Here is an 11,100-nt window from a genome sequence, read left to right as displayed (position 1 = left end):
GTCTTTTCCCAGTGTAATCCTACAGATTTGGGTAACTCTGGAGTTCTCTATCAGCTGCAGTCACATCTGCTGCAGCAAATAACGCACTACTGGTGGTACAGCTATTTTAGGACTAGTTAGAACCCTTTGGAATATAGTGATGGAAATAATTTGTGATAAGTCACTCAGAGAAGCTGTGGCTGCCCCATCCCTGGAAGCGTCTAAGGCCAGGTTGGACGGGGCTTGGAGCAACCTGGGATAGTGGAAGGTGTCCCTGCACATGGCAGGGGGTGGAAGGAGATGAGCTTTAAGGTCCCTTGAAACCCAAACCATTCTGGGATTCCAAGATTTCCATCTGTATTAGCTCCTCAGGAAACAGTCCATGGCTGGGATCCCACCCCCAGCACCTCTGCTGAGATGGGCTGTGTGAGGCAACTCAGACCCACCATCCTCCCACAGGGACTGAGCACCTGCACAGTGCTTTCAGAGCTCAGAACACACGCAGTGCCTGGGAAATGGTGAGATCCTCCCTGTTTCAGTGTGCTTGAGATAATCACCACCAGTATAACGTGCTGGGCAAACACGAACAAGAATAGGAAAAGTGAATTGGCATCAGCAAGGAGATCGAGTCCACTCTCACAGGACCCTAGGAAAGAAAGGCTCCACTTTATAAAACGAGCTTTCATTACACACACAGAGAACAGGGAGGTGCTTGGTCCTCCTTAACAGGAATTTCCACATTTATGACGCGTGCAGGTACTCAAAGTCCACCCCGCCTTTGTGAGAGGCACTGCAGTAACACACCGTGCCAGGTGACATTGGCCAGAGCAGAAACCTGCACAGGTGCTGCTCGAGCACCTGAGCCCAGGGTGGAATGTTCTACCTCAGGGTCACACCCAGCTGCTGCTGCATTTCCTCCCGGAGGCGCAGCTGCAGCTCCGCGGCCCCGCGGCAGCTCAGGGCCCTGTCACAGCTCTGGAAGGTCAGCCTGTAGCAGAGGCTCCTCCGCCCCGTTCCTGCCTGCTGGAAACTGTCCCTTAACTGGATGGAAACCACCGTTTCACCTGACACCCCCCTGGCAAGGGTGTGAAAAGCAACTTCGTCGAACTGCTCCCCCTCCGGAACCCAAAAGCTGACGTCGTGCACGTAGGAAGGGGGATAGAGGGAAAAACTCTTGAAAAGCCTCAGCTCTCCTCTAGGAAACTGCCTCAGGAACCGTGTGTCTGGTGTCCAGAGCATTCTCCAATCGGATATTCCACAGAGCAGCATGGCCAGGAGGTCAAGGTTCAGTGAGGCAAAGACAACCACCAGCTCACTGCTTACTAGCTCATGAGATGTCCTTATAACCCCCAGGCAGGAGCCCTTCTCACAGGAGCCTGGGGGATCTGTCTCCATGCAGATGAAATACTGAATTTTACCAAGCTGAGACTCAAAAGCAGCAAAGTCACTTAGCTCAGTTGTTTCAGAGCTCGCTGCTTCCTGCAGGTTGATATTTGGTTTAGTGCCAGTCTGCTGAAGGGAGTGTATGGTGGATGTAATGTTATTCACCAACATCTGGACACAGCTGCTCTCTGTACCCCTGCTCACTGCAAACACAATGAGCACCTCGTGAAAAACAGGCATGGAGTGAGGAGTGACACGACACTTCCTGAAAACTGGCCCAGAAAGAACACGGAGTGTCCCTGGGAGAAAGGCTCCTTCCTGTATTATTGCCTGAGCATGAGGCAGCAGGGAGGGTCTGAGATAAAACTGCTTTGGACTGTGACATCCTTCTGGCACGTTCTTCTCTGTGCCCTGGCAAAAATCAGCACAGGAAGTTAAAACAGGTCCATTTGCAGGTCCATGAGACATTTCCTCAGGGCTTGGAGTCTCCTCTGGGCTCAGAGTGATCCAAAAGATACTGGAGGGACAAACCCCACTGAGGTTGCCTTGGTGGAGCAGGGGAGGGCAGGAGTCAGTGTCCTGTACTGGAAAGGCTTGGCTGAGCCCTGCAGCAAGCTCCTCCTTCACTGTCCGGACTGGGTGGTTTGAATTCGGTTCTAGGAAACCCCTGGGAAAAATAAAAGTGCAAATTACAGACACCAGTAAACAGATTTCCCTGCAATGCCTTCCTGTGGCCATAGTTTGAGTGCAGCAATTCACCCAAGACATTCTTAAGCCAGTTTTCAGTAACTACCCAAACAAGCCAAGCCTCTCACCAAACGTGTTGCATGTTTTCAGGACAGTGGGGTTTGTCTCCAGGTTGCAATCGAGAATTAATTGAATTTGCTAATAAAAAAGGAGCGGGGCTTTCCAATCATCATATCCATTTATCTGACACCTGGGCACTCCCACTGAGAGCCAAACAGAAACTAATTATAAAACTCACCTGTTAATTTTATCCACAAGGACTTGTGGCACTTGAAAAGAAACCTTTTGGCTTTCCAGTTGTATCCTGCAGCTCCTGGGTGTGAAACACTGGAGAGGAGTGCTCCGTGTGAAAATGTGGTTCAGGGCACCCTCTACACAGAAGGATTTATCTTGGCTCCTGACAACACACAAAACCACAGCAAAGTCACTGATAATTTCTGATATTTAATGTGCCACAAGAAAGCCTTGCACAGGTAATCCATGTGACACCAACACACGTCTTAGTGAATCCCAGGCCTTGTTACAACCCTGCTGGGATTGCCTGCTGAGCAGATACACACACCACAGTCCTCCTGATGATTTTGACCTTTAAAATCCTAAGACAGTCTTATTTTTAGAGGGTACTTTGGCAAGAAGCTTGCGTTTGAATCTTGGCTATTCTGCTTAGAGATGAAAAAGAACTGCAGCTATTTTAAGGAAATTTAAAAGGAGTTCCTCTCCAGCAAACAAGACACTAAAAGAACACACCAGTGCTGGCCTTTATAAGAGCACAAATATCAGAATTTTGGTTTTGGCATGTGATGGTTACCTGTAACCTGTACATTTATATCCATGGATTGTCTCTGCATTAAAAGGATGAACATCACTCAAGATAAATCCAGCTCCAGCTGCCACAGCCACTATTTGCCAGCTGTTGTGCCACTCCCTCCTTGGCTGGTCTGCGGGTGTCCCACCCTGGCCATTGCAAAGAGCCACGTGGACCTCTCCCTCCTCTGCCAGCACTTCTGCGGAGCTGGAAGGAAAGCCACCGACAAGAAGAACCCTGTTAGCACACCCACAAATTTCACAGGGCCAGAAAAGCACCCAGAGCACAGCTACAGACGTGTATCACAGCAGGCAACCAGCACTGAACTATGGCTGGGTTACTCACCTATGGAAAAAGTGGGCAAGCAGCTCCCTGTTCTTCACTACCCCAGCCTTCCTCCCACAGTGGGGGAAGTTGAAGTAAATACAATCAAATTGTCTTTTTTCTGGTGAAAAGTAGTCCTTCAGCTTGGTGCAGTCCACAGAAAACACAACCTCAGCTCCTGCAACAGTAAAGGAAAAAAAAAACCAAACCAAGGGTGTGATGTTTATCACTAGGGGAAATTTTAGAGAAAGGCAGGAATGCTAGTCCTCTAATTGGTTTTAAAGTAGGTGAGAGCTGCCAGGCATCTCCCCAGTCATGCATTAGGAACACCAGGAAGCCTGGGCTCCACTTCACCTCTTGTGGAAACTTCTGAAAATACTTGAAAATAGCGGTTTCAGTGCAATTTCAGCACTGTTTAAGCCTGATCGGGTTTTAGGGTGTTTGATTTGGCCAAATGGACCATTCCAATCCCTCACCCGAGACACCTGGAGTGGCGAGGGGATCCCAAGGGTGTGGAGACAGGGGATTGGAGGGCAATGGCTCTGGATGGAGCCCTGATGAGAGGATGGTGACAGCAAAGGGCTCAGCGACACCGCTTCCTCCTGCCCCCCTGCGCCTGGAGGTACCACCACCACCCATCCCATCCCATCCCACCCGCGCACCCACCGCTCTCCCGCAGCCTCCTGATGCTCCGCGCGGCTCCCCCGCGCCGGGACGCGTCCTCCTCGCTCTCGTAGCAAGTGGCCACCACGTGCGTGCCCTCGGCCCCGCAGAGAGAAGCGGCGAAGGAGAAATTGCCCTCCCCGAGCAGCAGGACGCGGCGGAGCCCCATGCCCGGGCACCGGCACCGGCAGCGGCTCGGAGCCCCCGGGACTGGGAGCCCGCGGTTCCCGGAGCCGAAGTCGCTCGCTCATGACGTGGGGCCGGGTCAGCGGCCACTGCTGGTGGCGTCGGGGCATCCCCGGTGCCTTTTGAGCAGCCGGTTCCCCGCCCCGGGGGGGATCCAGGGAGCTGCCGGTGCTCCCCGGGATGGAGGGATGGAGGGATGGATGGATGGATGGATGAACCGCCGCATCCCCCCCGCCGCCTCCCCAGCGCTGGGAAGGGGGGTGCGCTTTGGGAGAGCTTTCTGAGCCGCTGCGCAACAGGAAATGGGCGTTAAATAAATAAATAAGTGCGGAAATAAATAAATAAAGCCGTTACAGAGCTAAGGAATCGTGGAGTCGCAGAATCCTGGGATGGTTTGGGTCGTCTCGTTCCATGGGCAGGGACGCTTTGCATGGGAAAGGGACACTTTCCCAGGGACTCATCTCATTCCATGGGCAGGGACACTTCCCACTGCCCTGGATGGTTCCAGCCTGTCCTTGGATGCTTCCAGGGCTGGGGCAGCCACAGCTTCTCTGAGCAACCTGTACCAGGGCCTCATCACCCTCACAGGGAACAATTTCTCCCCAATATCCCCCCTAACCCTGCCCTCTGTGTGACAGGATATTGGGGAGGCACTGGGTCCCTGTGGCCTTGGGTAAATCACTTTCTCTGTTTCAAAGGATAAGTGACCCAGAGAGATGTTCAGTGCTGAGACATGGAGCATAACACCTCAGAAAAAATAACTACCACACCACCTCCCCACCTCCAGGAAAGGAAAAAACCCCCAAACTCATATTTAGCCGTGCTAAATGTGAGTTTTCCTTTCCAGCATCCTCACTGCTTTGAAGCACTTGCACTCCAAATTACAAGGGAAACATCAGAGGATGAAGTGTTTGTGCTCAGAGCTGAACCAGCCTGTTGGATGTGTGGTGCAGCTAAAGGGGAGCTCCTGGATGACATTTGTGCTTTGAGATGACAAGAGAGGTTTTCTGGCATTTTCTCCCTGCTGAGCTGTGCTGCTGTGCCACCACAGAACAGGTATTTCAGGTCATTCAGGGAGTGGTATCTGCATTTCAAGTATTCTTGTCTAGCTGACCTCATCATCCCCAAAGAGCTTTCACTCAAAATGCCCATTTCTTGCTCCTGCATTTGGGCCCAACAAAACCCTGGGCTATAAAAACCATTTCCCTCAGGGGAAATGCACTTTCTGGATATATTCTCACTATTTCCCACTTACTTTCTCAATTATTTTTTTTTTAATTTTTATTCTTTTAGAATCTGAACAAGAATTTCATTGGTTTCTGGGCCCCTACCCTGAGTTAGAACCTCCCTTGTGCAACCCAGCTGCTCAGTCCTGCTTCACCACAGCACCTTTTTTTTTTTTTTTTGCTTGTGTCCAACACTCAGAGAAGGAACAAGAAGGATGCAGGAAAAGACTCAGAAACCAGGAGGCCTGTCTGCCCACAGTGCTACAGGGATTTCCTTCGAGCAAAAAGACCTGTCACACATGAAAGCCAAATGTAGCATCATGTGGAAAACATTCTTCCTGCTGTTTAATCTGTGTTTTTTGTGACCTGAGTGCACTCACCCTGTGCCTGGTCAGACAAGCCCAATTAACACCTTAACTGGGAGAGCTTGTTGGAACCAGCTAATGGGAAACACCAGACCTTGGAAATGAGGGGGGATTTGAGGTATTTGACAATGACCCCACATCACTGAGTGCTCATTTTGTTTTTCTCCCCTAAAGACACAGAATGAAGGGTAACCTCTCAGTTCAACTGAGGTGTAAACAGATCCCTTCTCACAGAACTTCTGCCTTAGCAGGTATAAGGAACAGAAAAAATAGGTCAGGTCATGACTGAGTCTGATGATCTGTGTGACAGATCTGTGGCGTTCTGTCCTTTTTGAAGATGAATTTTAGACTCAATTCCAGTAATACAGACTTCCCTCTATGCTCATATCCCTTTGAAGAGAGGTGCTAAACAGATGATGGTGCCTCAAAAGGACTTAGTAGTGGTTTGTATCACTCAGCAGTGATGGCATAAATCAGGTTATTGCTGTAGACATCAGATGCTGTTCATTGTTTGAAGGGCACTAACATCACAGTTTCAAAGGGATGTGATTTGCATCGTGAGAGCAGGATGTTTTCCTCCTCTTGGGAGATATCTGTGTTTAACTGCAGCTCTGCAGTTTTCATCTGCAACTGCTCTGAACTGGCTGCAGCACTTGGATGCTTCTCCACAACGTGAGTCATTCTAGAGATTTAAGATACAGTTGTCTTCCAGTCGGTTGTTATCGAATACCCACACTTCAGATGGGTTTCAATTGTCATGAAGCTGTTTTACCAGTTTAATCTCCACTGGAGAAACTTTTCTGTGGCTTGTGAAACGCTCTGAAATCCTCTGGCACAGCTGGAGGAAAAGACTCGTGCATTAGATGTTTGCAAAACATTAGAGAACGTAATGTGGAGTGGGATGGGTGCTTCTGGACACCAAGACAAGCTGTCCTGGCCACACCTGCCACCCAAGCTGTAAGGAAGGATGGTACCAGGCATGTTCAGACCCACCACTCCGCTCGTCCTCAGCGCCCAAAACAAATAAATACAAACTGCTTATTCATGTTTTATTCGTTAGTAAACTTACTCGGCATAAATAATAAGAGCAGCCCCTCAGCACCTGGTGCCAGGTGCCGTGGACTGGCCCCGGGGGGGGACTGTGTGTGGGCACAGCCCTATTTCCTCTGGGCGCCTGCGATGGCCGGTTTCTCCTCGCGGGTGATGGGGATGGAGCGCTCGGGGACGTCGCTCACCTTCCTGGGTGCACTGACGGTCAGCACCCCGTCCAGGGACAGGGACGAGGTGATGGTCAGAGGGTCCACGTCGTCGGGGATCCTGTATTTCCTGTTGAACTCCCTGGAGATGAAGCCGTGCTCGTCCTTCAGGAGGAGAAGGGACAGGCACAGTTAGGAGAGTTCTCTCGGCACCGCCCGAACCGCGGGCCCTGGGCAGGCAGAGCCTGCAAAGGAAAACCTCCCAGGGAGTCAAAAGAGCTTTTAAAATGAGATGCCCTCTTTAAAAAGAGCCAAGTCTGGCCAAAGGGAGGCAGTGCCCTGGCTGGGTGCAGGTGCCTGCAGGTGCCAACACTACTGGCAGGAGGAGGCTTTGTGTTCCACCTCTGGGCTTCACTGCCCAGCTCTGGGCAAGGGGCAGCACCAGACCTGCCTGCAGTGCCAACCACACCAGCTCCTGAGGGTCTGCAGGGCCCCAGTGAGCTGATCTCTGTTAGAGTGCTGGATTGTGTTCTTAGCCCAAAAAAATTGCAGAAACTATACTAGGATTACAGGATTATTATTACTATTATTATTATTATTATTATTGTTATTATATTGATATTGTTATTATATTATTATTATCTTATTATTTTTATATTATTTCAATTTATTTTTATATATGGATATTTTATTTTTATTATTATTATTTGGAGTATTATTGTTATTTTTTTTATTATGTTCTCAGCAAAAAAAAAAGTTGCAGAAGCTCTGTCAGGATTACATGCCATTATTATTATTATTATTATTATTATTATTATTATTATTATTATTACATGACAACTCCAGCTACTTTATCATGAGTGTTCCCTTCCTTCCAGCAGGGAACTGGACACAGGAGGTAGGAGGGATATGGAGACTGGAAAATGCTGTTTCATCCACCTTTGAACATGGCTTTGGATTTCTCTCTGCCCAGTTGGCACCCAGGTCTCCAGGGCCAGCAAGAAGTGGGATTATGAGAGCAGAGCACAACCTTTAAGGGTTAGAAACTCATAGCTGGGCCTGGGAAAGGTTACACAACAGGGCAGTGCACTGGTTTCTTCTGTGGTTTGATTATCACAGCTTGTTGTCAGTGTATTGAACACCTCCCTGCATTTCTGGCCTCTCCCCAAAAAGAGGGAGGCCCAAAAATGCCCATTTCAAAGACGATTTTCCAGTTCGGTTCACAGTTCGTGTAACATCAGCAATAAATGTTCACCCTCTTGCTGCCCTGCCTGGGATCAGCTGGGGGGTTTTGCACAGGGCATCTTCCATTGGGGTGGGCTGATAAAACAAAAAATGCCAAGTGTCTGAGGTGAGCCCAGGGGAGGAGTGTTTTGCAGCCTCCTTGTTTCACCGGGGGTGAGGAAGCTCCCGCTGGGAGTGGCACAGTTAAATCAGAGGTACCTGGCGCTCCTCGTGCTTCCCGTGGATCTCTATCATGTCCCCGAGCACCTTCACTTTGAGCTCCTCGGGGGAGAAATGCTTCACATCGAGATTTACATAAAACTTGTCCTTGTCCAGTCGCATCTGCAAAACAAGGAGGTGACTTCAGGAAAGAGCAGGTGAGGGTTTCTGCTTCGAAAGGCTCTCAGAACAGGCCAGCACTCAGCTGGTGTCTGCACATGCACCGACCTTTGTTTTGGGGTTCTGATCTGAGGGGCTTTGTCCCTGGCTGGCCTTGCATTAATGCCCATCCCTGCGGTACCTGAGATTCTCAATTTGTTAAAATCTGCCAAAACTGACCCTTGAGTTGGTGTAGTGCTGATTATGCTGTGCTTCAGTGCACAGCCAGACCCAGGTCGCCAAATCAGGGCAAACATTGTGCAAAGATTAAAATAATACTTTCCTCTCCCTCCTTCTGCTCAGAATAGCTCTACAAGCTACTTGTAAATAAGAGATTGAGTCGTAGAACAGGTAAGTGCCTCTTGGCTCAGCCCCTGAAGCAAGCAGGCTCCTGCTCCTTGATCCTTTGGGTCCTGTATCTTACTGAAAACGCTGCTCTTCTCGGCAGTGATTCTTTAAAACAGGCCCCTTTTTCCTCAGCAGCCTGACATGAGCATCCCACTGCCCCTGCCCCTGTGCTGTTTGCTTCTCAGGTGGGAGTGGGATTGGAAGTTTGGCATAGCAGACTGGGAAATTAGGGAAATCAGGCTTCCTCCTGTCTTCTGTCAGCTCTTAGAGCCACCTCAGTTTGCCTCTCTTCCCATCACTATGGCAATATTTGCTCTCAGCCCCAAACGATGAGCAGAGCACGCAGAGCTTCTTGCCTAATGAAGAGCCACAAGCACAGCACCCTTTCCCCCAGCCTTCTCCTAAATAACCACCTGCAAGCAGCTTCCAAGCTCTCAGCTCTCCTGGGTGTCCAGCTCCAGAGCCAGCAGGATGTGCACACAGCGGTAACAAAGAGCACGAAGAAGCAAAGATTACCTCAGAGAGTCCTGTCTCTAGCCAACTGGGCATCCGAAGGATGGGGGATCTCATCAGGAAGGGGCTGAAGCTGGGGGAAACAGGGAGCAGCTCTGACTCCTGCAGGTGCTCCCCGAAAATCTGGTCAAAGATACGACTCGGTGCCAACCAAGAAAAGAAGGGTCTGCGGATCAGGGGGTTATGAATGGTGATATCCATTGGAGAGCGCTGGAGGAGCCTGGCAAACAACTGTGCTGCTGCAGTGCCGTGCTGGGAGCCTGGGACAGCTTTATACCCGTGCAGCTGGCCTGGCCTTCCACCCCCCCGAGGCCTCTTGAACAGTGGTGTCAGGGATTTTATTGTCCCACTCCTGGGCCGGTCCCCTCGGCGGTGCCCAGTAGCTGTCTGAGGGATTTGAACGCGCTGCTGAGGAGGAGGGGGAAGGGGAGAAGAAGAAAAGGAGCCCAATGGGGCAGCAAGAAGCCAAAGTGCCCGGCCCGCCCCGCTCCCCACGTGCTGTTTATCTGCAGAGTCCCAGGCGGGCTTGGCGGATGTTCCCAGCTGCTTTGGATGCCAACGGGATCAATGCAGCTCCTATCTTTGGCTCCCAGGGAACGCGACAAGGGGCCGTTGTTCCCGCTGCCAGCGCCCAGAGTTCAGCTCCCCACATCACCCACCAGCCCTGGGGAGGGCTCTGCCCCTGCCCACAGCAAAGGGAGTCACAGAGCCGGGGGGCAGGGAAGGTGCCAGCAGGTCTTTGCTGGGATGCCCCTGGCACTGCAGCCCAGGAAAGCCCCACAGCTGCCTTTGTGCCCAGTGGTGTGTGGGAATGGAAGGTGGATTTCTCCACCCTTCAGCCCAACACCTCTGGTCTTCAGCCCATCAGAGAAAACACTGGAGAGCCCAACAGTGTGACCTCAGAGCCCCAGGGGGCCAGAACAGAGATAACCTGGGCAAGCTCATGGTGCCTTCTCAGGGATTCGAGCCACCTCTGTCTGCCTGTGCCCCTGCACTAAGCTCATTTTCTATAGTTGTGCTCCTAATACATCTTAACTCACACATTTATTTTAATTCCTGCCTCGCCTGTGAGCCTCAATCACAGGAATGGGTTCAGCCTGGCAACTGTACTTAAAGGGCAAGAACTAGTCTCTGCCTCTGAGAGCTTGTAACTTAAACACAATTTCTGGCTCAGGGGCACATCATTCTTACTGCCAGCACTGCCAGCCCTTTGCAAAAGGCTCTGAGCCTCTTTCTCTCAGCTTGCCTGCAAGAATAGGGAGCAGAATTTGCTCTGTGCAGCAGCTCAGGCCATAAATACCCTCTCCAGTTCCCCATTACATCAACAGCACTGCACCTGCTCCCTCACACTGCAGGGACACGGGCTCAGGGAAATCTCTGGTTTCAGGGTACGTGGAGCTCAACTGGGCTCTGCTCCCCTCCTGCACCACCAGCAGCCTCCAGCCCTGTCCAATGGGACTGGGTCTGTGCCAGCTTCACCCCTTGGTTAACTCTTGATCCCTGGCACAGGGATTTCTTCAGATCTCAGTGCACCAAAGCCCTGGCCAAGGGAACAGCCTGGACAACCAGCTTGGAGCAGCACGGTCCAGGATGGGGAGGTGTCAGTAATGGGGTCTGGATCCTGTCTAGTCCAGGTTAACTACCTGCAGCACTTTACCACTCAAAGGAGCTCAGCCTCTGCAAAAATCAGGCTCTGTGTTCAGGGCACGGGAGGGGCTGATCTGGGCCATGGGTGTGACAGGGACTTCATTGCACAGCCTGAA

The 11,100-nt window shown here is 51.0% G+C and overlaps 2 protein-coding genes across 2 annotated transcripts; both read right to left on the bottom strand.

Moving 5' to 3' along the window:
• Nucleotides 1-624: 624 nt before the first annotated feature.
• Nucleotides 625-4,367, bottom strand: FDXACB1 (ferredoxin-fold anticodon binding domain containing 1). Its single transcript, XM_027655601.1, has 5 exons — nucleotides 3,905-4,367; nucleotides 3,260-3,416; nucleotides 2,918-3,121; nucleotides 2,348-2,506; nucleotides 625-2,029 (listed from the first exon to the last, which is right to left on the bottom strand). Exons 1-5 carry the CDS (start codon nucleotides 4,068-4,070, stop codon nucleotides 859-861), a joined length of 1,857 nt encoding a protein of 618 aa, XP_027511402.1. The 5' UTR covers nucleotides 4,071-4,367; the 3' UTR covers nucleotides 625-858.
• Nucleotides 4,368-6,713: 2,346 nt separating this feature from the next.
• On the bottom strand, nucleotides 6,714-9,734 carry CRYAB (crystallin alpha B). The gene is made up of 3 exons (XM_027655756.1): nucleotides 9,341-9,734; nucleotides 8,318-8,440; nucleotides 6,714-7,039 (listed from the first exon to the last, which is right to left on the bottom strand). The coding sequence occupies exons 1-3, from the start codon at nucleotides 9,536-9,538 to the stop codon at nucleotides 6,836-6,838; spliced, it is 525 nt and encodes a 174-aa protein (XP_027511557.1). The 5' UTR covers nucleotides 9,539-9,734; the 3' UTR covers nucleotides 6,714-6,835.
• Nucleotides 9,735-11,100: the final 1,366 nt, after the last annotated feature.

This window comes from Corapipo altera, unplaced genomic scaffold, assembly GCF_003945725.1.
Source record: "Corapipo altera isolate COAL_440 unplaced genomic scaffold, ASM394572v1 71, whole genome shotgun sequence".
In the NCBI taxonomy this organism is placed as follows: domain Eukaryota; kingdom Metazoa; phylum Chordata; class Aves; order Passeriformes; family Pipridae; genus Corapipo; species Corapipo altera.
The sequence above is the reverse complement of the archived record's forward strand: the minus strand, read 5'-3'. Positions and strand labels throughout refer to the sequence as shown.